We start from the raw sequence: 27,383 nt of genomic DNA on the forward strand, positions 1-27,383 counted from the left end.
CTGCTTGTTTGAGAATGTTTTCGAGCAGAGTAGGAAAAGAAGCAGGGAGACCACATAAAATATGTTGCAAAAGTGCATTAGCTCTTCCTGGATTATTGTCCACCCTGGACCCCCATTTCCACACAAGCATCCAATCCAAAAAGCATTCAGAGAAACTCCCCCCAAAACAGAGCCAATCATATCTTCACACTGCTTTAAAACCTTCAGTAATTCAAATTTCCTCTAAATTCCTCCCCAACACAATTCATAGAGAGAAAAGAGAAAGAGTGGTGTCTTCCTTACTTGAGAGACAAGAAAGCAATGACTTAAAGACATTTTTCTGTATATTATGAATGGAATCTCTGTTTGTGTTTTTGTGATACTTTAGTAATTGCTTGTTTTGTTTATCACTCGGATCTTGAATTTCTTGGATTGCCGGATGTCCAAAGAAGCACCACCTTGCCACTACTGAACCTTGAGATAGGTCAGTTCTATATGGACTATACTTATTTAACTGTCTGGCTTCCCCCACTAGCCTCTAATTCTATAGAGGAAAGATTGTGTTAATTTTGTTCACTGTTGTATCCCAATGAGATAGTGCAGATCCTGTCACTTAATAATATTTGTCTTAATTAATATTTGTTGGAGGACAGAATGACTTACAGGTCGTTTCTCCCAAACCCTACTGGATCGTGCTTCTTTAACTGTCTGGATTGCCCCCAGATGACCAAATAATATATCACTTTCTACCAGATTGGAGACTCCAGTCATATCTGGTGAGTACCATCTTCTGGGGGGGGGATAATATCCCAAGATTTGTGAAAGTGATTCCCCCAGAAACTTTACGTACCAACAAAGACGCCTAAATTCTGGCTTACCCAGCTCAAAAACCACAGGGCTATTTAAGGTTTATTTTGACTCCGAAGTCACTTCCTCAGACAATGCTGTGTAACTGAAAAGCATTCCTTACCTAGGGTCAATTGATTCTGTTATCCCAAAAGCAATCAACAATAGCTACAGAAACTTACTACCAAGGAAGTATATGAAAACAGTGCAGACAAGGTATAGAAAATAAATAAAAAACAGAACCATGGGTCTGATGGGGAAAGATGAGAAGTTCACTTTTCTGAGAAAAATTTCCCCTAAGTCAGTAAGATTCTTACATCAATTCTCATGAGATTTCCTTGAGATAGGAAAAATGGTTGGCTTAAAGCACAGTAGGGAGCTTCAAGAACTGGCTGGCGAGGGTTCCCTGCATGCAGGAATGCAAGAGCCATCACTTCTTCCAGGTATGTGTAACCTTGACAATGACTGTATCTTAACCTACCCCCTATCATGAACTGCTTGGTTCAACAATTAACTGTATTTTTCTTCTCCTCTTTCCTCTGAACTGCTTTGAGCACTCCTTTTCTCTTGGATATGGTTTCCTTCCTCACCACCCTATTCAAACTATGCTTTCAAATATCCCTAAAATTTTCATTATGGTCCAATCCAATGAGTTGTTCATCTTCTTCACAGGTTTTGTTTCGTAATTGATATCCTCCCCTCCTTAATGAATTCTGTGACCTAGCGCTGCCCTGACTCTTCTCTGCCTCTCTTGCTATTGTTTCCTCCCTACTCTTTCCTTTTCCTGTACCAAGGTTATTATTAATAATAACCAACATTTCTGAGCACTCACTATGCACCTTACAAGCACTGCCAATTAAGTTCTCGAACTCATCCTAGGAAAAGTACTACATATCTCATTGCTGAATATCACTATGGTCACTTTCTAAGTACTCCCCTTGGGAAACTATGCACCCACGCCAGTGCCTAGTCCACCCTTCAGAGCAATTTTGGAACTCTTTCTGGAATGGCCATCAGAGTTGTCATCGTATTACCCTTGATGTCCTGAATGTCATCAAAATGTCTTCCTTTCCCAATATTTCCTTTATCTTCAGGTAAAGAAAGAAGTCATTGGGGGCCATATCAGGTGAATAGGGAGGGTGTTCCAATACAGTTATTTGTTTACTGGCTACGAACTCCCTCACAGACAGTGCCCTGTGAGCTGGTGCATTGTTGTGATGCACGAGCCATGAATTGTTGGTGAAAAATTCAGGTCATCCAACTTTTTCATGCAGCCTTTTCAGCACTTCCAAATAGTAAACTTGGTTAGCTATTTGTCCAGTTGGTACAAATTCATAATGAATAATCCCTCTGATATCAAAAAAAGTTAGCAACATCATTGCAACAAGTCTGTGAACTTAATTGTCACACTTCGTATGTGTATTAACCCATTTAATCCTCACAATAGGCCCATGAGGTAGGTACTATTATTATTCGCATCTTACAGCTGAGAAAACTAGGGCACAGGGAAGTTATGTTACTTGTCCAGAGTCACACAGCATATAAATGACAGAGTCAGGATTCAACCCAAGCCATCTGACTCCAGATCATTGCTATAATGTTCTTTCCACAGGATTCTGCCTGGCGTCTTCTCTTTGTCTACTCCCTTTCCCTAGAGGAATCTCATGATGCTGTGGCTTCAACCACCACTTCAGTGCAGATGGTTCCCCAGCTCAGAAATCCAGTCCATCCTTCTGGCTCCAGATCAAATAACTATCAATAGTCACAATATCAACCAAAGCTTACATGTATCAAGCACCTACTTTAGCCTAGCATCAAGCTGAAATCGGTTTACCCTCATTATCACACAGCATCTCCACATTACAGATGTGAAACATCTGTATCACAAAGAGGGTCTATGACTTGCTCAAAGTCTCACAACTATTTAGTTACAGAGGGAGGGATACACTATAAATTCTGTCAAAATATAAGCAACTTGAAGGCAAATGACATGTCCCCTCACCTTTGCAGCCCCTTCCTCAACATCTTACCTACAAGAGGTGTCCAGTATACTGCGGGTGCCAAAAAAATGCACACAAGTGGACAACTTTGGTCAACGTTGCTCAAGCAATAGTTCTCCATAATCAGAAGTGTCTGGGCACAGATGGTAACTTTGAGCATCTCTTGTAATTGCGGGAGTCAAACATGACTTGTGTTCATTCTTTGTTATCGGTATATATTGAGTATTGCAATTTTAATAGTTTTTTCCTATCTTAAAATGTGCATACATTTTTCTGGCACCGTCTGTGTATCTGTGGAATCCAATTTAAGTGAGAGTGTGCAATTTAAATGAAAGAAGCCCAAACAAGATGTTTCTCGCTTTAGGGAAACTGGGGGCAGAGTCCTAGACACTTCTGAGATGGATTATTTGTGAATTTCGGTTATCTGTGAACTCTCTGCCCTCATCACTGGATGGAACAGTGTAATAGAATGAGCATCAGGTCAAGAATTAGAATGGGATTTTCTTGCAAATAAAATTATCATAGAGACAGCTAACATTTATGCAATGATTTCTGTAATTTTTTTTTAAAATTTATGTTTTTATTATTAGTTTCAGGTGTACAAAACAATGCAATAGTTAGACTTTTATACCCCTCACAAAGTGATAACCCCCTGCCCCAATCTACTACCCCTCTGACATCGCGTACAGCCCTTACATTTCCACTGTCTCTGCCTTATGATGTATCCCCTTCTTGTGAATATATATATTAAATTGTGGTTGACATTCATTATTGTTCAGCTTCAGCGTCAGGTGTACAGTGCAGTGATCAGGCATTTACATCATCCCTGAGGTGGTCTCCCTAATGAGACAAGTGCCCATCTGACACCCTACAAAATCTTTACAACATTATTGATTATATCCCCCAAACTGACTTTCGTATCCCCGCGGCAATCTTGTGGTTACTGACTGTGCTGTCTAATCCCGTCACCCTCTCCCTCATCCCCACCCCGCTCCCATCTAGCAACCCCTCAGTTTTTTTTCGATATCTCTGAGATTGCAGACACTGTACTTTATGCCTTTCCTCATTCAGGTCATCACCCCAACCCCAGAAAGTAGGTAATGCTGTCACCATGTTTCAAGGAAACCTAAAACAATTTGCCCAAACTTGCACAACTGGTGTCTGAGCAAACTGAAACTGAGGATCGGTTTCCTCATCAACAAAAAGAGTCAGCGGATGATTTCTGAAGTCTCTTAGAACTCTGGGATTCCGGCATGCTGATGACACGTGCACATACCATTGAGCGTGGGGTTGCTGGCTGGGCTGGAAGGAGACCCTGAAGATTAGCCTTGAGGAAATGTGACAGCACCCAGACTGCCTGAGTTCTAGGAATTAGGAAGCACGTCTACCGTGTTTAATTAGTTGGGAGCTGATTCTGGGCCATGATTATTAACAAATGGGGTGAAAGCATGGCAATATGAACAACCAACATGGTTCTCTTAGTGTGCACTGGTTGAAATTTAGCTCTGGCGACCAATAACCTTACTGGCAACTTTGGCTATCCCCTAAGAAAGTGGGCCCTGCTGATGAATGGATAAAGACACTGTGGTATATACATACAATGGAATATTATTCAGCCTTTACAAAGAAGCCAGTCCTGCCATTCACAACAACGTGGATGAACCCAGAGGACATTATGCTAAGTGAAATAAGCCAGACACAGAAGGATACATACTGCATGATTCCACTTAGATGAAGTATCTACAGTAGTCAAACTCATAGAAGCAGAAAATAAAATAGTTGTTGTCAGGGGTCGGGGGAGGGAGAATGAGGAAACTTTTTTCCATGGAAGAAAGTTTTTCTTACACAGGTGAATAAGTTCTAGAGATCTGCTATAAAACATAGTACCTGTAGCTAACAATAATATCAAGTATAACTCAATAAAGCTTTTTAAAAAGTGGGACCTGGTAATGGAAGGGTCTCTGTTTGCCAAGTGGGGTGATGGGTATATAGTTTGGGGGAGCTGGGATAGACTTTGGTTCCTGTGCAGCCTGACCGAGGCTGCCATGTCAGGAGGAAGCCCAAACTAGCCCAGGCTCTGACACCACATGAAGGGAAGTAATGCCCAGCCAGTTCCCCGCCACTCCAGCCCCAACCCCTGTCTAACCGCAACAATATAAGAAACCACCGAGCTAAGTCCTTCCCAGATTTCTGACCCACAGAAATAATAATAAAATGAGAGATAATAAAAATGGACATTGTTATTTTAAGCCACTATGTTTTTCTGATGGTTTGTTATGCAGTAGTAGATAACTGATACACAGTCCACAGAGAATTTCCTGTAACAGTTCCTCCATAATTTTATGTCTCTCTCTTCTGCTTTCCTGTTCCAGGGCTCTGCATTCTGCTGAGCTTGTCAGGCGTCATGGTTCAGAAGGCCAAAGGTGAGTGCTCAAAGCCTGGCTCTTCCACAGCCAGAGACCAGGGAGGGTGTGGACCAAGAATGAACACGGGGCCACCCACACCCTCCAACAGGCTGGAGGAAAGGGGCTTGTGTTGGGAACAGAACTTGGGCAGGGTTGCTCCTATCTTGTTTCGTTCTTTAATTGATCATTTCATCAAATTTGGAAATCTTTTAATTTATCTTCTTATTGTACTTTTATTTGGAGATTTGTTTGTTTTTAGTAAGCATAATGTGCCCAGTGTGGAAACAGAACAGTGAATAAAACCCACAAAGTCTCATGAAGTAAACATTCTAGTGGGAGAGACTGCAGGCTGGTAACCATTTCATTCTGATCACAAGTCAACAAAAGATGAACCAGACCATTACAGTTTAGCTTTAACCCCTTGGAAATCTCACTAGATTGTGATTCAGCGGGTCTGGGGTAGGGCCTGAGATTCTGCATGTCCAGCCAGGGGATTCTTCTGAGAAGCCAAGCTCTGTGCTGTGCTCCCCGTCATGCTCCCGGCACCCACTCCCCATGAGTCTCTCCACGAGCCCCAAAGCTTGAGATGTTTCCTCATCCCCATTCTTTCCTCAAATTAAAATTCTTAGTGTATCTCTGTCTAAATGAAGTTATCCATAGGATTACATAGATAACATATACCATTAACACAATATACCTTCCATAGTACCCTCCAAATACAAATTTTTATGATCATAGCTGACATTTATTATGTACCAGACACTGCTGAAAGCACTTTGTATGTATTAATTCACTTACTCCTAACAATAATCCATTTTACAGATGAAGAAATTGAGACACAGGAAGTTTAAGACTTGGGGAAAGACACACAGCTAGTAAGTGGTGAAACAAGAATTGAACCCAGAGTCCCAAGTCTTAACCAATTCATTCCTCTTTTAAAAATTCTGCAATGAACTTGAGAATAGCACAATTATATTGCATTGAAATTTTTGTGTTAAAATTAATTTGTTTAATGCCAGCCCCAATCTTTTATTGTGCATAGGAATCCCACTTTTTCTGGGTTTGAAACCTCTAAATTTTTTTTAAAATTTATTTTTCAATTATAGTTGACATACAATATTATATTAGTTTCAGGTGTACAACATAGTGATTAGACATTTATGAAATCTTGCCATTTGCAACAACATGGATGGATCTAGAGGATATTATGCCAAGTGAAATAAGTCTCTGTTATTCTCAGACAGAGAAAGACAAATACTATATGATCTCACTTATATGTGAAATCTAAAGAACAAATTAAATGAACAAACAAAACAGAAACAGACTCATAGATATAAAGAACAAGGTAATGGTTGTCAGGTTAGGGGGATGGGTGAAAAAGTGAAGGGATTAAGATGAACAAATTGCCCATTATAAAAATCGTCATGAGGATGTAAAGTACAGCATAGGGAATATAATCAGTAATGTTATCATAACTATGTATGGTGTCAGTTGGACCCTAGACTTACGAGGGTAATCACTTCATAAGGTACATATATGGTATCTCTAAGTTTTTTAATGCAGAGATCTCACAAAAGGAAAACGGTGCAGGCTTCCTCAGCCTCGAGAGGCCCTGCTCAGGGGCAAAGCCAAATGATAACAGGAGAGTTTTTGACCCCGGTGACATCTGACCTGTGTCTTCTCCCCTCAGGTACCCGTTCCCAGTGTCCCCAGAATGCTTTCTGTGTCAATGGCACTTACTGTACCTGCAACCCTGGATACACTTCGCAATCTGGGAATAAATTCTTCACGAACCCCTTGGAGCAATGTCAAGGTAAAGGGATAATTTTCAAATCACCCAGAGGTGGAAGTGGAGGGAAGGCAGCGTAAGGGCTGTGGGGAAGTAACAGTCATGTGCAATGCCGAGAACTACCACTCAGCCTCCACCAAGTGAGAAACGCTTTCATGAAGTCAGAGAAGAAAGGGCTCTTCCAGAACCTAACGAGGTCTCAGTATTCCCCTCTGTAACATGGGGATGAGAATGCTGACCTCATGAGGGTCGTAGGGGGGTTGAGTGAGGTAATGAATGTGGCAGGACTTCATGGAGAATAAAGCATCCTATAAAAAATTTTTTTAAGTTGAGGATATGCACTGAAGTCATGGCAAAGAGAGAATAAAAGCTTGGGCAGAAACTTTTTGAATATAGATTCCCATGGTCCCCTAAAATGCAAAATGCAGCCTCAACTCCATAATTAAAAGGTCCAATCCTGTGGAAGAATAAACACTCCAGACTTGAGTTAATATTGGGTTGCTCCCCCCACCCAGTTCCAGCTCCCTCCTGATTGGAAGCCTGTAATCAGGAGTAGGAGGTGTAAGTGCCTTCTCTCCTCCTCCCCACCCAACACGTCTGCTCTTCTTTGCCTGATCTTGCTGCAGTCCGAACCCAGACAAGGAAGGGGGAGCAGGACCGTCTCTACTTGGCTGATGCTGTTGTTGCTATTTATCCTCTGTGTTCCTGAGATTTAACACTTTTGTCTGATGAGGGCCTTTGTAGGTTCTTTGAAAATAATTCCCCTCTCCCCGAATCACTCCCCTGAATTTCCCTTGATTACAGCAAATTCCTCCCTACATCTTCCTCATCCGCGAGGAATTTTGTGATTCGTCCAGCTGCTTCCTGCTGAAGTGTATTGCTGTCCCTCTCGGACAGAACCGAAGCAACCCCACACCAGAAACCTCTTACACCTGACCCACGTCTAGTTCTTGGGAAATAGTCACTCAGCCTTTGCCCAAGTGATGGGCTGTACGGGTGCGGTAGATATCTCTTCTTTGCCCGATACAATCCGGTGGCTCACCCTTTAGATTTTTTAGGAGGAAATAGGCACCAACCAGCTGGGTCCCCACAAGATACAGACAATGCATAGTTAGCTGAGTGAACTCCTTTCAATCCTCTCTCTCCGGGACTGAGATGAAGAGGAAAGAACCCACACACATTTCTCCTCTTGGGTGGGAGTGGAGGGGTTCACAGCACAGCATCAGCTGATCCTTTTAAATCCTCCATATGAGTGAAGGATATAAGAATCATATGACCAGATTCCAGACAACTCCTCCTTTGCAAATATTGTATCTTAGCCAGTATCTCACTTGGGACTGTGGTGTCTATTCCAGTTGATGCCAATGCTGAAACTTCTAGTTTAGTAACTGTTTTAATGACAGGTTAATGTCACCGTATTACCTCACTATGTGCATTTTAAGAGATCACTCTGTCAAGAATGGAGGTGATACTCGAGCATATTTGTACTTGTGGCAAAGGCATCCCCAAGTACAAATAGCTTTGGGTTGGAATATGTCTAACCGGTTCAATAAAAAGGAAATGAAGTCACTGTATCCATAGTCTGGGACGTAATAGGGACATGGGTTGGAGACAGAACTGGGGGCCAATCTTGTAAAGCCACCATCATCTTTTTTATTGAGATATAATTCATACACCATAAAATTCACTTTTAAAGGGTACAATTTAGTGGGTTTTAATATATTCCACAGTTGTGTACCACTAACACTATCTAATTCCAGAACATTCCACCATCTCAAAGGAAACTCATTAGCAGTCAATCCCCATTTACCCCTCCCCCAGCCCTTGGAGACCACTAATCAATCTGGTTTTTGTTTCTATGAATTTGCCTTTTCTGGTCATTGCATATAAATGGAATCACATACGGTAACATATGGCCTTTTGTGTCTGACTTCTTTCACTCAGCAGAATGTTTTCAAAGTTCATCTTTGTTGCAGTATGTATGAGTACTTTGTTCCTTTTTATGGCTGAATAATGTTCTGTTATATGGATATACCACTTTTTGTTTATCTATTCATCATTTAATGGACATTTGGGTTGTTTTTTCACTTTGGAGCTATTATGAATAATGCAGCTGTGAATATTGTATACAAGTTTTTGTTTGAATACCTTTTTTCAATTCTTTAGGTTATATACCTAGAGTGGAATTGATGAGTCATATGATAACACTGTGTTTAACTTTTTGAGAATTTCTGAACTGTTTTCCAAAATGACTGTGCCATTTTACATTCACACCAGCAATGTGTGAGAGTTCCAGTTTTCCCACATCTTTTCCAACACTTCTTATGATCTGTCTCCTTTATTATAGCCAGTCTAGTGGATATGAAGTGATATCACATTATACTTTTGATTTACATTTCCCTAGTGAGAATCTTTTTGTGTGCTTGTTGACCATTTCTATATCTTCTTTGAAGAAATGTCTATCAAACTATTTACACATTTTTTAATTTGGTTATTTGTACTTTTATTGTTGAGTTGAAATTCCTTATATATTCTGGACATTCGTCCCTTACCAGATATCAGATTGGCAAAGATTTTCTCCCGTCTGTGGGTTGCCTTTTCACTCAGACCGACTCATAGCCCTTATTTTCTTCCATAGCATCTACTCCAGGCTACTAATTCAAGCATATATTTTCCAAGTATCTAACATGTGCTAGACACTGGGAATAGAAAAACAATAAACCATGATGCCTACCCTCAACGAGCTCACAGTCTGTGGGAAAGACAAACACATAAGAAGCTTGATAACAATATACCTTGCTAACTGCTGAGTTAAAAAAAAAAACAATTACTCATGGAAAAAGTTGCCATTTACTGTGTGCCCGGCATTATGCTAATACAGTCTATCGAGGAAAAGAGAAATCAGCCCTGGGAAACGTAGTAGCCACCGGTGCTGACACCCTACTGTGTCTCCCGCATCTTTGTAACCTTAGGCAAAACTAGGGGGAGTAAGTACCATGAGAAACAGCTTGTTTACATTACTTAGTATCAAAGTATCTCCTGACCAGATACTATTTCAAAGGGTGAAATAGAAACTTTACAGTGGGAAAACTTTACAAAACACTGTTTCATCTGGGGATGAAAATAAGCATCCCCAGAAATTAGACAAATGGGCATCATGTGCCTCCTGATAAGGTGCTCAGAAAAACACGAACCAATTTTGTAGTATTGGTCATGCCAAAAATTCACATAACATGATTTTAATCATGAGAGAACATCAGACAAACCCATAGTGAGGGACAGTCTACAAAATTACTGGCCTGCACTATTCAAAATCATCAAGGTCACTAAAGACGAAGACAGAGTTAGGAACTCTTCCAGATTCGCCTTTTCACTTTATTAATAGTGTCCTTTGAAGCACAAAAGTTCTTTTAATGAAATCCTATGTATTTATTTTCTCTTTTGTTGTTTGTGCTTTTGATATCATATCTAAGAAACAATGGTTTCCTACAAACACTCAGTTTGTATAATATATTCCTCCTTGTATTAAATAATGAAAGAATCATTTCTAATTTTTAAAAATTTATTAGGGGTTTCAAACTAAGAGCTGAAATGTTCTACTTTAAAATTTTTTATTAGAAGCTTCTTTGTAGAAGCATATGATTGATTTTATGAAAAAAATGTATAGTTTCTGTTCAAGGAATGTGTGATTCTCTGCGTAGGTCTCTATCTTTTTAAATCTCTGTCTATTATCATCTCTTTCTACCTCTCTCTGTGTATGTGTGTGTGTCTTTGTCTCTCTGACTCTATATATATATGTGTGTGTGTGTGTGCTTATTGATTTTATTTATTAAATCAGTTTCTCCAAATCCTTACTTAACTTATCTACTAGATTTTTCCTTTGTTTATGTGTGCTTATTGATTGTCATATTCATTTCCTTTCTATCCTTATTTATTTTTTATCTACTATCCTGTTTCCCCGAAAATAAGACCTAGCTGGACAATCAGCTCTAATGCGTCTTTTGGAGCAAAAATTAATATAAGACCCGGTATTATATTATATTATATTATATTATATTATATTATATTATATTATATTATATTATATTATATTATATATTAGACCCAGTCTTATATTATAGTAAAATAAGACCAGGTCGTATGTTAATTTTTGCTCCAAAAGATGCATTAGAGCTGATTGTCTGGCTAGGACTCATTTTCGGGGAAATACGATAGTTGTGAGAGAAATACCTAAATTAAATATCCCAGTATAATTCTATTTTCATTTGTTCTTGCTTCTTGCATTTCTACTGGTTTTTGCTTTCTGTACTTATCTGCTGTGTTGTTGGTGGATGCATATTTATGACGGGGATATAATTTTCTGTTAAGTAGCAATACCTACGAGTAGTATCCCACTTTACCTTGTTTAGAGTTTTGAACCTTAAATTCCACTGAACGTGATATTAATATTACCCATTCTGTTTTATTTCTGTTTTAATTCACCTAGTATCTCTTCATATACCCTTTATTTTTAACATTCTTTATCAGTCTTCTGAAAAAAGCCTATAGCTGAATATCCTTTTTTTAGCCCGGTGGTCCAGTTATCTATTGCTATGTGATAAACCCCACATTTATTGGCACAAAACAACCGCTTTATTAGGCTCATGGAATCTGAGGGCCAGGGATTCAGACAAGGCACCTCAGAGATGGGTCTTCTCTGCCACATGATATCTTCGGCCTCAGCCAAAATGCTCAAATGGCTGGTGGTGACTCAAATGGCTGAGGGCTGGAATTATCCAGAGGAACCTTCGTTCACATGTCTAGTGCCTGGCCTGGGATGACTCAAAGACTGGAACCATCTGTAATTGTCATCTGCAGCCCCTACACTGGATCCCTCCATGTAGCTTCAGTTAATGGCTGAATTCTGAGAGAGAATGCCCCAGCCTGGAACTTGCAGAGAACAAGGCTTCCAAGAGACCCTGGCAGAGGTGCGTGTTCTTTGTGACCTTATCTCTAAGTACCATTTTGTCACTTCTGCAATTGTTTACTGAAGCAGTCACAGGCCAGCTCAGACATAAAGAGATAAGAAAACAAGCCCATATCACAATGGAAAGAGTGTCAAATAATTTGGAGGCCAGTGTTTTAAAACTGCCACACCCAATCTGCTTGTCGCTGTTTTAATAGAGGATTTCCATTTATATTAATATTTGGTGTAATGGCTGACATAGTTATTCTCTCCATCTTACTTTGCATTTTTTATTAATTTTATATTAGTAGTGTTTTCTCATTTGCCTTGTTTCTTATTTGTGTTTGCTTGATCAAGCTGCTGTTAGCTTCATTTTTTCCCTTTATTTATTTGGAATTTCTACTATACTTTTCTATCCTATTAATGGATACTTTCTCTTTTCTCAATTCACATGTTCTCTGCTATTATTTGAAAAACTCACCAATTATTTCCCCCATGAAGATGCATTCTTTTCCCTATCAAGGTGCTTCATTTCACCCTTACTTCCCCTCCCCCAGTAAAGAGGTGCGATCTTTCAAATGCTCTTATTTTACTTCTCTCAATTCCTCCTCTTCCCTCCCACTTCCTCCATGAATATTAATTTTACTTCAAGGTTCCTCGTTCATCCTTGCTTCCTCTTTCCTTCATCTTCCCCCAAGTTCAAGTTTCTGCACTTGCTAATTTCATGCTTGTTAATCTGCTGTCTGCTTGGAGCACTTTCTTGCATGTTTTCTTTACATTGGGTACATGAGTAATATCGCTCTCAATTATTTCGTAATTTCACATTTCTTTCACTCTAACAAGTAGATTCTCTTTGCCTTTTTTAGTTCAATCCTCTTATCCCAGTAATCCATCTATGCATATCCCAGTAATCACATAAGCTGTCTTCAAGCTTATAGGGTTGCAGATAGGAATTCCAATATCAATTTGAGTTTCATTCCTTTTTTGTGAATTGTAACTTCTGTCTCACACTTTGTAAGGTTTTTCCCAGATCATTCTTACTTTTCATTGGCTATTGGTGTCTCACATGACTACCCTAGCTGAAAGGGAGGCTGAGAGACTACTTGAGAAATAGGAATAATATTGCCATTTCTGGCCTGAGAAATGGTGTTTTATGCCATTTCTCAATCTATTGCTAGTAATGCTATAGGCTCGAAATGCCTGAGGAGCATTCACCTGGGCCTATGTGAAACATTGCCCCTTTCTAAATCAATGTCACAACTGGACCAACCCTTGTGGTTTATATTATGATTGCAAGATGCTCTTCAGCAATAACCATTAGGAAATTTTGAAAAGATACAGGTTTATTACATACAAGGCCTGGAAATTACACAACACACCAGGGGCCACACAGCAAGGTCAGGGGTGGAAGGAGAGAGTGCACATGGGTTTCACAGGCTCACTCTTTACTGGTGAATTTAAAACATAAGAGTGGAAATTTAAAGCACAGGAAGAGAAAAAAACAATTAGCTTAAATGGTCAGTTATCGAAATCAACCAAGATCTCTAAAACAAAGGAGCCTCAGTGTGGGGAGGTGGCCTGGTGCTTCATTTAGTCCAGGGGCTGGCAGTGTGTTTATTGAGATAGCTCTCTTTGAAGTGGATGCTTCTTTGAAATAGATGCCTCGGCAATCAAAGCTTAAATCAGGCACTTGCATTATGAAAAAAAAAAAAAAAGTCAGGTTTACACCACAAATAGAAACAAGATTGACATGTCTGGGCTCCCAAGCAGAGAATGGCTATGGAGTGGGCACTACATCACACTGACAACCCCAAATTTCATGTTTTCTGTACTATGCAGGGAAATCAATCACACATTTTCATGAGCCACTTGACATCATTTTAAAGGGGCTACAGTGACTGGAGACATACTGACTTAACAAAGACTTTCTAACTCATTTAGTTACTTTAGCAGATATATTATATTAGTCAGCTGGGACTGCAATGACAAAATACCACAGACTGGGTGGCTTAAACAATAGCAATTTACTTAAGTTCTGGATTCCGGGAAGCCCATAATCGAGGTTCTGGTAGATTCAATTTCGGGAGAGGCCTCTCTTCCTGGCTTATAAATGTTGCCTTCTTGCTATCTTCACATGGAATACCCTTCCTGCATGCACGTGGTAATGGGGAGGGGGAAGTGCTCATGTCTCTCCTTATAAGGCCACTAATCCTGTCAGATTAGGACCCCATTCCTTTTCTCTTTTTCCTTTTTTTTTTTTTAACTTTTTTTTATTTATTTAAGTGTGTTTTTTCAGGACCATCAGCTCCAAGTCAAGTGATTGTTTCAACCTAGTTGTGGAGGGCGCAGCTCACAGTGGCCCATATGGGGATCAAACTGGCAACCTTGTTGTTAAGAGCACCGCGCTCTGACCAGCTGAGACAACCATCCGCCCCCAGGATCCTATTCTTATGACTACATTTGATCTCAGTTACCTCCTTGGAGGCCCCATCTCCTACTACAGCCACACTGGGTGTTAGAGCTTCAACATATGAATTGAGATGGGATACAAACATTCAGTTCATAACAGCAGACGTGGTCCATGTTCCATTTACATGCCCTCAGCATTCGCTATTCGTTTGCACGCCGAGCCTGAAACTTTCTCTGGCTACTGGGCACCCCTCAGCCCATTCTCAGGACAGGTGGAAGTACTGTGGAGTTAACATTCCCTGGGAGCATTCCTCCACCAATAGATGATGAGATTTGGTGGGTAAATACCCCAGACCCCTTGCCCTTGGCATGCAGTCACTCTGAAGTGTTTGCTCTATACTGCTCCCGAGAGGTTTCCAGAGGAATTGAGCCCCAGTTGCCTGCTGTGGAAACTGGCTTGATAATATCCGCTTTATTTTCTGCCATCCCTGTCTCATTTCACCAGTTCTCTTCCAGTGTTTTCTGGGATCACCTCCCAAATAAAATACTCGCTCTTGAATCCTTGTTTCAATGTCTGCTTCTTGGAGAACCCAACCAAAGTCAATGATGAAAGGAAAGAACAAAGCAAACCATTACCTTAACTGATTGTCTTTGAAAACCACGACAGACCCTGGCAGAAGGGGTATAGCCTCTGGCAAATATTTGATAAAAAAAGATGCTCAATAAATCTTTGTCGAATGAATGACCAAATTTTTCATTTGTGTTCCAGATACGGATGAATGTAAACCACCCATTAGTATATATTGTGGAGCAAATGCTGAATGTCAGAATGTTGAAGGAAGTTTCTACTGTCTCTGTGACCCTGGATATAAACTCCTCTCTGGGGATGCAGAATTCAAGAATTCTAATGAGAACACTTGTCAGAGTAAGAAAATTCTTGTCTTCCAGTCTCCCTTCCTCATTTTTCATTGAGTCTAACACCAGAAAAGATGTGTGTGTGTGTGTGTGTGTGTGTGTGTGTGTGTGTGTGGTGAGGACAGGATGTGTCTCTATTTCCTGGAAGGAAATGGATGATGGAAAGAGGAGAAAAAAGAAAAGAAGGAAGTTCAGAGAAATAATGGGGTTAAGAAGGCAAGTGGACTTTGGAGCCGGAGGTGACAAAGTGGTTAATGAGACAGAATTACTTGAATTGCGAAGGAGAAACCCACTCAGGTTAACTTAAGCAGAAAAGATGAGTTTATGATAAGGATGTATGGATATGTCTTGGAACTCAAGGACAAAAATACAGCTGGGCTTTTGGAACGAACTGAAACTGGGGACTCAACACTATCAGGGTGCCCCTGTCTTTGATACTCTTTGGGTCTACTCCTGTCTTCTCTTTCATTACAAACTGACTTTCTCTGCTTCCTAGTCCACAGGACAGAAAATACGGCCAACAGCTCCAAATCTCACCATTGTTGTTAATCCAACCACCCAAAGAGAGATCAATTGACTCTCTTTGGACCTAATTGCAAAGTCTTTGGAAATACACAAATTGGCCCAGTTTGAGTCATATGTCCACCCTTGGATCTGTGTCCAGGACGAGGTACCATGGTGTATGAGCATGACCAGTCTCACAGAAACTATATAGATGGGGAAAGTCTATTCCCAGGAAACATGGGACTTAGCAGACTATCTATGAGGTTCTGGCTACAGGTGGAATGTTAAGAGAGAGAGTCTTTAATGCTGAATTCCAGGAAGCTTATTAGTGGAGAAACAATAACACTAATAGCTAAATAGTTATTTCTTTTATACTATGTGCCAGGTACTACACTAAGTGCTTTACATGCATTATTTCATTTACAATAATCAGATGAGTTAAGCACTGTAATTACAGATAAAGAAACTGAGGCCTCCAGAAGTTAAGTAATGTGCCCAAGGTCAGCCAGCAATAAGCAGGTTTTTAACTTGAGTCGGCCTGGATTGAGAGTCCTCACCCTTAGCCACATTTGCTGCACTGTGGGTCTCAGGGAAGCCATAAAAGGGACAAAACACTCCCTTTTTGGTATAATAGTAATAATAATAATAATAGTGAATGGGGGAGGGGAGTTGACACAGTGTGAGGGATATAAATGATAAACGCCTAACTATTACTTTGTTTTGTGCACCTAAATTTAATAATAATAATAATAAAAACAGAAACAAACTCACAGATACAGAGAACATTTTGATGGTTGTCATATGGGAGATGGGTTGGGGAGGCGGGCAAAAAAGGGGAAGGGATTAAGAAGTACAAGTTGGTAGTTACAGAATAGTCATGGGGATGTAAAGTACAGCTTAAGGAATATAGTCAATATAGTCAATAATATTGTAATAACTTCCGTATGGTGTCAGACGGGTACTAGATTTATTGGGGTGATCACTTTGCAAGTTATATAAATGTCTAATCACTACGTTATACACCTGAAACTAATATAATATTGTATGTCAACTGTAATTGAAAAAAAATATTAAAAAAAGAAAAAAAACACTTTTCAAATAAATGCAATAAGCTCCTTTTTTTATAGCTTCTTGCCATGTGGAATTAGTGTGAATCCAGTTACTTTGATCCAGTTTCCTATACACCTGTGACATTTGGCAAAGATGTCAGCCCGGTCCTGATGTTAATGCTGTGGAGTGACGCGTTTCAGCATTCTCCAGGGCATGGCCAGTATCTTAGAGCAGAACAGGGCAGCGAGGAGAAGAGGGTGTGGGGACACAGCCAGGAGTGCAGTTTCCAGGCTCTCGGCCTCACGTGGAAAGGTGCTGGCTCAGGTAGTAGTGGTCATCAGCTGTGACTATTTGACCATCACCTGTTACCGTTTGACCATTAGCCACTGATACAACTGCCGTGGCTAAGCTAGCAAGCGGTGGAGTGTGGATTGCGGATCGTGTGGCTCCTACTTCCTGTGTCTCCAACCCAGCCCCCAGGGAGACTATAGAGGTATGACTCCCCTATCTATGGCTCTATGGGTGTTCCTTTTTGGCCTCGCCGTGTCCTGCGTTCTTATGTGGGGAGCGGGACCAGAGACCCCGCATGACACCCCGCATGACAGAAGGCCTGGCATTACAGCTGCCTCCTATTCCCTCACTTTCTTCCCGGTGGCCGGGGCTTCCTGGGAAACTGACTAGATGCAGTTTCTGGTGGCAGAAATTCTGTTCTGAAGTCATGGTCAAGGAAAGCTATAGCAGAGGTGGAGTGGGAGGGTATAAAATGAAGTACAGTAGTACCTCGGTTTTCAAACGTCTCCATTGACAAACATTTTGGTTTACGAACGCCGTAAACCCGGAAGTAAATGCTTCGGTTTTCGAATATGACTCAGAAGTCGAACATGTCCCACGGCTTCCGCTGAGTGCCAGATCCTGAGGCCTAGCTGTCGGCTGTTTTCCAACGTTTCAGGATTACGTTCGAAAACCGAGGTATCACTGTATTATGAATTGGTCCTGACGGGGCAGTGGCACATATATTAAAAGAATAAATATATGTAAAGCAATTAGAAAACTGCCTAGTTGTAGCAAGTCCTCAAAATGTTGTTATTATTATCACTCAAGAATGTGTTATTACTACTCAAAGATGTAGTCCTATTCTTTCTCAAACATGTGTTATTATTTTCATTACTACTGCTCTTATTGCAAGGTAAGTTAGGAGACTTGGTATAGAGAAACTGGGACCATGGAAGAAACCCAGATAAAAGATCTACAGGTGGGACCAGTGCTTGAAAATGAGTTGAAAACCTGTTATCAAAGAGCTATGGTGTAAATATTGGGATGTAGATAAGACTCTCGGCACTGTTAAATATCCCTATGTTGTATCACAATTCGTCTAGGCACCTGCAGTTCACTGGAGTCGGCTGACGGTATTCAGGGGAAAGCAAAGGTAAAGAATATGGACCTCATGCAAAAACATATTCTTTAGTAATAATTTTAGTATCAACAATAGTAGTATTTGAATAACTTAAAGATTATTTAAAATAAGTAATTGTAATTTTCTACTCACTGTTGTGTTTAACCAGCAACCATTTAATATTGAAGCCAGAATGATAAAACAAAAAAGAGAGCTAAAGCCACAATGAATTTATACTTTAAGACGTGTGAGGCTATTGTCCAACCTGCATTGTGAAAATCTGATGTTTCCGAAATGTTAACCCCTACATGTCCTATGGAAGTGACAGTGATAGAAGATGGAGGGTATATACTTTCAGGTATAAAACAAATACATTACGGGAATATAATGTACAGTAATGGTGACTGTCATTAGTTAATCACACTATTGCATATTTGAAAGTTGCTGAGAGAGTCGATCTTACAAGTTGTCATCACAAGAAAAAAATTTGTTAACTATGTGAGGTGGTGTAGTTAACTAGACTTATTGTGGTGATCGTTTCACAATATACACAAATGTTGAATCATTGTATTGTACACATTGAAACTGATATAATGTTATATGTCAATTATATACTAGTTTAAAAAAAGATAGAAGATGGAGGGACTTTGCCCAGAAGTTGTGGGTAATTGTCTGTGAGTGTCTATCCACAGGTATTTATTGAAAGAATGAATGTGTTGAGAGAGGAGGGAAGCACACAGTGGCAGGTGAGCAACATACGCTTGAACAAAGACACTCCAAATGTTCCAACTTTAACCCATAAGTAAAATCAGAGCCTTATCAGTAGCAAACAATCTGACACGTTAAGAAAACTTACTGGGAAGAAATCACTGGATGATGAAATAGATGTAAGTAACCCTCCTTTTTTACTTTATAAACACTTAAAAATTTACCAACTGCCATTGCTACAAAACTGGGAGAAATGTAATCTTTGTCTCTTATTTTCTATATAATTTTTCAGAATTATTGTTATTGGCTCTGTATCTTACAATTGACCCGGCTGAAATCCTATTCACAGACTTAAGAAAACGGATTAATAAACAGGATATTTAATGAATTACGAAGAAATCAGTTGGTTACCATAAAACAAAACATAACACATGCACAAAATATGTAAACCAGAAAATGATATGACCTTTTTGAATCGCTGAATCAGTGGTTGCGTTAGTTAGGTTTCATGAGTTCGAATATCATAATAATGCATTCTTATTGTCCTGATTAGATGACTTACAATTTTCCAGTGAACCCTCTGGCTAAAAGTGCTGTTTTCTTTTTACCCACATTTACACTAATATTTATTCTAGAAATTCCTGAAAAATCAGCCCTGACACTACCAGGCCCACTTCCATGCCTTGCCCTTGCAATGCAGCAATCTGAAAGCAGCTGCCCATAGTCATTTGCTTAGAGATGCCCTTTGCTTCACAAACTGCACTGCAGCCTTTCCTCTGTGTTTCTTTTAAATGTGAAGAGCAAGGGGGTGAGAAAAATGGCCTTGACTGTAACCAGGTCTTTGTTAATTTGTTGCTATGGCTTATCTGGCTTCATGAACCACTGCTGTGGGATTTGGGGTCTGTATAAGGAAGATTAAAACGGTGGGTGGTGCAGCATTTTTCACTTTAAACCTAAAATTTATTTTCTTGTGAATTAAATACACAGAGGTATTTCAAAGCCAAGTATGTGTGTAATTAATAAGAAAGTGCCAGCTTTACGCACACACCTCAGGGTCCAGACCGCCACAGGTGCTCTTTGTCAGTCCACAGGAGGTGCCAACAAACATGCTGAGCAGATAGGCAGATGTGAAAAGAAGGATTAGATGCTGGATTTTTGGTTGGGTCCTTTGCCAAGTGCACGGTCCTGCAAGCGCCTGCCCGCACAAACTCGGTCGTGTTATCACTTCTTCTTTTACTCACCCACACAGAAGTGAGAACACACCCCTGGCAATCACAGCACAAGACTCTATAAAGTCTAGCTTCTTAACTGGGACACCCATCCACGTAAGCTGCACATCCGCTTCAGTGGTGGGCTAGCATGCCTGATATCGACAGATTCTTTGGGATTGTACATAAACAAACAAACAAAAAAATAGAAAAGCAGAAAGTCATTCCCCCCCCCCCCATTTAGGACTCACTTTCAAATCCAGTGTCACTATTTTTGAGTTTTTGCAACATTAAAACATGGTGCCATTTCTCTTTCATTTCTACTTGTCTGTTTTTGTGATCACCTCTCTCTCAAATACATTTCACTTGTCACAAGCTTCCATAACTTCCCTTTGTCTGTTGTTTTCCCTTCTCTTCTGTCTCCTCTATCTTCCTTTGCATTCTCTCCCTCTGACTCTCTGGACTCTCTGGGTCATGACAGCATTTAGCTAGGAAAGCAGCTGAAGTCAAGCAGCGAAGACTCTCTTCTTCCTTCTGCTTCCCACAGGTTCTCCCTCTGGAAGGGCCTTCCTTAGCCCCACCTTTCTCTGGGCAGCTTGCTTTCTAGAGAACCCCCTTGACTTTCTCCATAAGCCTTACTATTGCCCCAACCCCAACCCTGACCCCAAGAGCCCAGATCCTAATTCTGGAGTCTGCCCTGGCTTATCTGAAATCAAGTCTCCTGAGTGAAACAGAACTTTCATAAAGAATTGTGTTGCTTCTCTCACTATTGACAAATATGAGAAACTACAACCAAACTGATGAAACATCAGGAAGGATGATCTCCGATCAGGCCGTGTGGTAGAGTAGGAAGAGCCCTGGACTCGGCTCAGAACCCCCGAACAGCAGCTGCAACCAGGTGAGCTTGGCACCTCTCAGAACCTTGGTCTCCTCATGTTTAACTATGTGACAGTAGTAGCTTGAAGATGTTTATTCAAGTCCTTTCCCTAACAATCTCCTTTAATAGGAAGTTTCCTATAGCACATAAGGGAAGGTCAAAATGGAAGGCACACTGAAGATCTCTAGGTTGGGATTTTGAGTATGTTTTGGTTAAAATGCACCATGGCTCCCAAATAGCCTTGTACTGCCAGCAAAATCTGAACAGAAAATATTCGGACTCGTAAATGTCAGTAATGTTGACTCCCTGAGCACAACAAGCAATCAAGTTCATTGACATACTCCCTTCACCGCCACACCCCTCACAGAATGAATCTTAAGAATGTAAAGACGCCTCTGAGTCTGATTTGGCACCTTTAGAGGTAAAGGAGTCCATGAAAGCTGGATAACGAAGGTCACAGCAAGGGCAGGAGCCAGCAGGGCGGTGGGGGCAGGAATGCTGCAGTTGGTATGGAATTTAAACTGGGATCATGCTCCAAGTCCAACTATGTCGTTCTGATATAGGATACCCCACCCCCCGCCTCTCCCTCCCTCCTTTCCTCTTTCCCTCCCTCCCTACCTCTCTCTCCTTCCACGTCCGTGATCATGTCCTCTCTGTTTTAAACAGAGCAGCTTCAGTTTTAAGAACCTTGTGGTAAGAAGGCCCAGTTCATAGAGACCTGAAATAAGCTGTCTTGAAACTTCTCACCATAGCTTGCTTACAGGACATTTTGGAATAGTTTTCCTGCTTATTTTTCAGCTACTGTTGAAGAACGAATGAAATTATGTGAAAAATCTGCTGTGTTATTGATATGTGTGAGATGATGATAATGTATATATATAAATGCGCCAAATAGTAGCAAAACAGTTAAGATGCTATCAGGGGACACAATGTGTATAATTGCTTGGAAAAAAGGATATGACTTTTTTCTTGCAGTAGTTTGTTTTGCTCAAAGACAAAATCAAGTATGTAACCCTATCTGAGTGAGAAAATGACACTGCCTCAAGCTGCTTTGTGGTAACATGTTGCCACAAATGTGCTTCACAGTATTAATGCTCTTTGTAGAGCTCAGATCATGCAACCTCTTAGTTTTAAAGTACTGCCGTTTATGTAAGCTTCTGATCATTTTTCAATGTCAGATTTAGTCCTGTTCTTGCAAGTCTTTTATCCCCCTTTCCTTTAAAGACCATCATTTAGGAGACAAGAACTAAGCCAGGGGTTGCTGGTTAGCCAGTGACTAAATATAGCGGATGCCAATATAAACCGACATTGACAGCAGGCCTCTGCTGTTCGCAGGTAATATTGGGTGCCTCACATTTGCTGCGAGTCACACTTCAGAGAGAGTTCCTTTCACTCTTCTCTTTCCTCCAGATGCACACATCGCTGATGACCCACAGGAAGTACTTAGCACAGGGCCTGGGTCATCATAAATACTCCACAAATGCTACCTAGTGGTTGCCTCTGGTTTCTTTCGGCCTCCTTTGAACCGTGACTTACAGTCCATGTGAAAGGAAGCCTTACAGAGTCTGTCAGGAAAATAAGGCTTGGCTGTGGACCCAAGGCCTAGGAGAAATTATGATTGGACAGAAAGAACTCAGGTTGCAGCCATCAGAGGTCACGAGGGAAAGAAGAAGAACATTCCAGTACTCTTTCCCCATCCTGTTTAGGTTTGGTTTGGCCTGGGTTTCTTTGGAATCCCTTCTTAGAGACCCAGAGTCCACTTGCTCCCACAAACACTTAATACCCTCTGAGCTCTAAGACAAATAGCAACGGGATGGAAATGTGGGTGCCAGAAGCAAATCACATGTGAAATAAAGGGGCCAAAAGGTGGTAGATTTTGTAAAAGGGCAAGGACTGGGATGTTTCGAAACTGATTTTATGGCTGTTAGAGGATAAACTCTGGTGAGAGAAGGGACTGTTCTTCAACAGGCTTTCACTACAGAAGTGGTAGGTGGAAGCTTCCCCTGGGGCCACTGCAGCCCAGTGGGGAAAGTTCACTGTGACTACCTTTTCAAGTGTCCTAAAAGGATCTCTAGTTGCTCTTCTCTACATCACCAGTGAGGGCCCAGAGGGCAGATTGCTGACTGGGTGCATGATAAGTCCTATAAAGCACACGGGCTGTGGGGATATCTCTGGTTTCAAATCCAGGCTCAGCCACGTCAGAATTGTGTGATGTTTGTCAAGTTATTTAATTTCTCAGAGACTTGCTTTCATAATCCCAAACCAAAACCCAAAAGACCTCCTTAGCCTGGTTTTTAAGAGAATGAGATAAAGTATACAAACCCTCTGCTTATAGACAATAATCAATGTCTTTTTGCTGGACAAATTCATGATTTAGGGAAGCCATCTGTGGGGACAGAGCCAGGAGTGCAGTTTCCAGGCTTTCGGCCTCAAGTGGGAAGATGCTGGCTCAGGTAGTAAATGGCCATCAGCTGTGGCTAGTTGGCCGTCAGCTGTAACCAGTGAGCCATTGGCCACTAATATAACTGCTATGGCTATGCTAGCATCAAATGGGGCTAGTAAGAAGATGGTGCTGGCAAGCGCAGATTGCAGATTGCATGGCGGATTGCAGTTAGCAAGTGAGGTTGGATGCCAGAGAGAAGCGGACGGCAGGTTGCAGATCGTGTGGCTCCTGCTTTCTGTGTCTCCAACCCAGCCGCCAGCGAGACTATAGTGGTATGACTCCCCTATCTGTGGCTCCGTGGGTGTTCTTTTTTGATCTCACAATGTCCTGTGTTCTTATGTGGGGAGCGGGACCAGAGACCCCGCATGCCACCCCGCATGACACCATCAAAAGGCCTATGATACGTTAAGACAAACAAATATGTTTACAGAACTATGTAACCAGTTTAATTTACATAAAATAATAGTAGCATTTCTTAAACACATAACCGAGTAGTGAAAAATCCAGGCTTGTTCTGGCAAAACCAAGAAAAAAACAGAGTAGGGATTTTTTTCTTTTATTTAGAAAATAAGGGAATGGAGAACAGAAGTCAGAGTCTGTCTTGGTAATGATATTTGGTAATTCAGGGAAAATAAGACTTTCATTTTAGCATTTATTTGCAGTATATGTTTTTGTGGAAGTGGATTTTGGGTTGGTTTTAGAATTTTTATCTAAGATCAGCAATTCATTTCTCCAGAGATCTCATGGAGTCAGGTAATGTCAAAACATAGAAAACTCAGAAGTGAGATGAGAGAGGATTATTCTTGGGGATGCATGGTCCCCAAAACTCAGGTGGTAGTAATTGTAATAATCATGGTAATAATAATAATAGTTTGCATTACTGGAGAAGTTGTTATGTGACAGGGAATGCACTACTCACATTTCCTGCATTTTCTCCTCCTTTACTTTCCCTAGCAAATCTATGTACTATTTTTGATCCCCATTTCACAGATGGGGAAACCAAAGCACAGTTAAAAATACTGTGAATTAACAAGTGAAAGGTGATCCCTGAAGCCCAAGTTTGCAGTCCTGAATGAGAAATAGTCATCTAGGGTCTCTGAGATGTACCTTATATGAAAGGTAGGACAATGAAGTTCACAGAGTTTCCACTGTGTGCTAGACAGTGGACGGTTCACGAACTTATTTGTCAGAACTTTTTATGCGCCTGCTAATAACCTTCCTTAGGGTTACGGTGGATTTGTTCATTCTGCAGTTACAAAAGTTTACCCACCTTACATTTCTAGAACATTTCTTTAGATCAGGGTTTCCCCACGTTAACGTGATTGACATTTTACAATAGATAATTCCCTGGTGTGGGGGGCTGGCCTGTGCATTGCAGGATGAAAAACAGCATCCCTGGATTCTGTGTACTAGATACAAATAGCACCCCTGAATTCTGACGGTCAAAAATATCCCCAGATATTGACAAATGATTTCTGGGGGCAATATAGTCCCGTTGAGAATGGTCGCTTTAGAAAATTCTTTAGAAAAGCGTCCAAGAAAATCACAAAACTGTCACATATAGTGTAGTTATAGAAACATCTTGTAATGCCCAATTACTGGCCATCTAGAATGGTCAGCATCATAAAACTTATGAACACTAGGGAATACAAGTGACACTGCTATTTCTATTTAAAAACGGTAGCTCCTCTTTCCTGAAATCATTGCTTCTGGAAGGAGGTTTTTAAGTGCCACATTCCCTCTGAAGCACAGGGACACTTGTAGGTTAATGCTGATACGGGAACTATCATTTATTGTATACATAGTATTAGCTTTCTAGGGCTGCTATAATAAATTACCACAAATTTAGATCACTTAAAACAATAGATATTTATCGTGTCATAGTTCTAAGGACTAGAAGTCCAAAATCAAGGGATAAGCAGGCAGGGTCTCTTCAAAACCTGTAGGGGAGAACCCTCCCACCGTCACTTTCTAGGTTGCCAGCAATCAGACATTTCCTGGTTGGTAGAAGTATCACTTCAATCTCTGCCTCTGTAGTCATATAGCATTCTCCCTGGGTCTGTGTCCAAGTGTTTTTCCTCTTATGAGGGTGTCATTCATTGGATTAGGGCCCACCCTCATCCAGTAGGTCCCCATCATAACTTGATTACATCTGCAAAGACCCTATTTACAAATGAGGTCACATACGTGGGTATCGGGGATTAGGATTTGAACATATCTTTATGGAGGACACAGTTTAACCCCATATAAAATAGAACATATAAAGAATCCTTGTGCTAACTTACAGCTTCACTCTCCATTTTTCATGTTCTGTGCTGAACCGCGTCCATGGGCTCATTTGTCTACGGACCTGGGATTGGGTGACACCAATGAAGGCATAAAGATCAGAAGTCAGGAGGAATGTGTTTATGACCTGGGCTCTCTCCCGGCCCTGGCACTGTGGGTTGGCTGGGTTCTCTCTCAAATCCTACAGCTCTTGTCAGGTGATTGTCACCATACAGTGGCTCTCTCCCAGGTCCATCCCCTGGCCCCAGGCCCAGGGGGTAATAAGTGACCCTGCTGTTTCTAGCCCTAGTGCTGCGCCATTCTTGTTGGTTTCCCTCAAGTCTATCCACCCTTGTTACATTCTCCTCTTGAGCCAGTGGGAATGTGCCTTCTGATCTCTGCCAGAGTCTGACTGATTACAATACTAAACACAGCAATAGTTTGTTTAGAAATAATGTCTGTGCCTGCCTCTTTAAATTACAGCCCAAAACTCTGTTCCAAAGTCATTTTCCCTACCTTACACGAGCAGATGAAGTTTCTGACAGGTTGGCTCTGGGCCACGTCAGATGAAGACATGCAGTCTCCTCCTGTTTAGTCTTTTGGACTGACTGTAGTAAAACAGTACAGGCCTTTGTGGGGGGACAGTAGTCCCCTTAGGAGCAGTTCATGTTTGCATCTGTCCCTCGGTTTTGCTTATGAAATCTCATTTGCCCTTGGCTGCCGCAGAGCACAGGTGAGGAAAATTGGTCTCTTTGTAACTTGGAACCAAACCACTGAGAGCTTATAAATCATTCATCAAAAGGGAAAGAAATTGCATTTCTGAGTTGGCCCAAAGCAGCCTGAGCCAAGTTAGTTGCCATTAAGCAGCTCTCCATGGAGGGTAATGTGATGTCATGGCTTGGGCTCTGTGGTTCCCTCTCTCTGTGTCTGTACTGCTGTGAATGGACATTGCTCCTTGGGTACCAGGTTTGAGCTACAGCTGACCCCACTCATGGGGGAGCCTTTCAGAAGTACTGGCAAGCATGGAAGAATGCCGATCTTGTTTATGGTAAGGGCAGCACCTAATAAATATTCGTTTTCTTCTTTCTCTGTTCTCTCCTCCTTTCTTTCTAATTTTAAAGGCAAGTGGAAGAGGGGCTCATGGACAGTGCTGGAGAGGGGAACTTTGGACGGAGGAGAGAAAACACTAGCTCTTGGAGAGTGGAGTGTAGAGTGGTGGACTTGGAGTTTTTGCAGCATTGTTGGCTTCTGGAATATTTGGTTGTAGACATTTGGCTTAACGGCAGTGTCTGAGTTCCTGGGGGCCTTTGAGTGCATCCTGCTCCTCTCTCCCTTCTCATGTCTATTTGGCTCTGTGGAGATCTGAGGTGCTGCACATGGCCTGGTAGAAAAGAAGCAGGGAAACCCTTCTTGGTTGTCCTGCCAACTCACCAATGCAGGAAAGGAAGCAGAGCTTGAGGGCACTGCTCACTGGTTGAACCTGGGTCATTTCTCTCAGGACTTCTAGGAGTAGGAAGGATGACTGAGACCAACATCAGTTTCCATAAACGAGGGGCCTCTGAGTTCCTGAATGTATCAAGGCTTTAGAAGAGATGGAATCTCACCCTTACCTATCAAAATATTGTATGTTCTAAAAGGATCTTTGAA

At 41.1% G+C, this 27,383-nt stretch overlaps 2 protein-coding genes across 2 annotated transcripts in view; one reads left to right on the top strand and one right to left on the bottom strand.

The window, feature by feature from the left end:
• Positions 1-27,383, bottom strand: part of LOC117037930 (zinc finger protein 333) — a 1,118,586-nt gene that overhangs the window by 40,011 nt on the left and 1,051,192 nt on the right. The window lies entirely within an intron of this gene.
• Positions 1,159-27,003, top strand: LOC117038464 (adhesion G protein-coupled receptor E3-like). The gene is made up of 5 exons (XM_033135436.1): positions 1,159-1,268; positions 5,198-5,248; positions 6,921-7,043; positions 15,143-15,298; positions 26,858-27,003. The coding sequence occupies exons 1-5, from the start codon at positions 1,178-1,180 to the stop codon at positions 27,001-27,003; spliced, it is 567 nt and encodes a 188-aa protein (XP_032991327.1). The 5' UTR covers positions 1,159-1,177.

The sequence above is a fragment of the Rhinolophus ferrumequinum genome, chromosome 18 (assembly GCF_004115265.2).
Source record: "Rhinolophus ferrumequinum isolate MPI-CBG mRhiFer1 chromosome 18, mRhiFer1_v1.p, whole genome shotgun sequence".
NCBI classification, from domain to species: Eukaryota; Metazoa; Chordata; class Mammalia; order Chiroptera; family Rhinolophidae; genus Rhinolophus; species Rhinolophus ferrumequinum.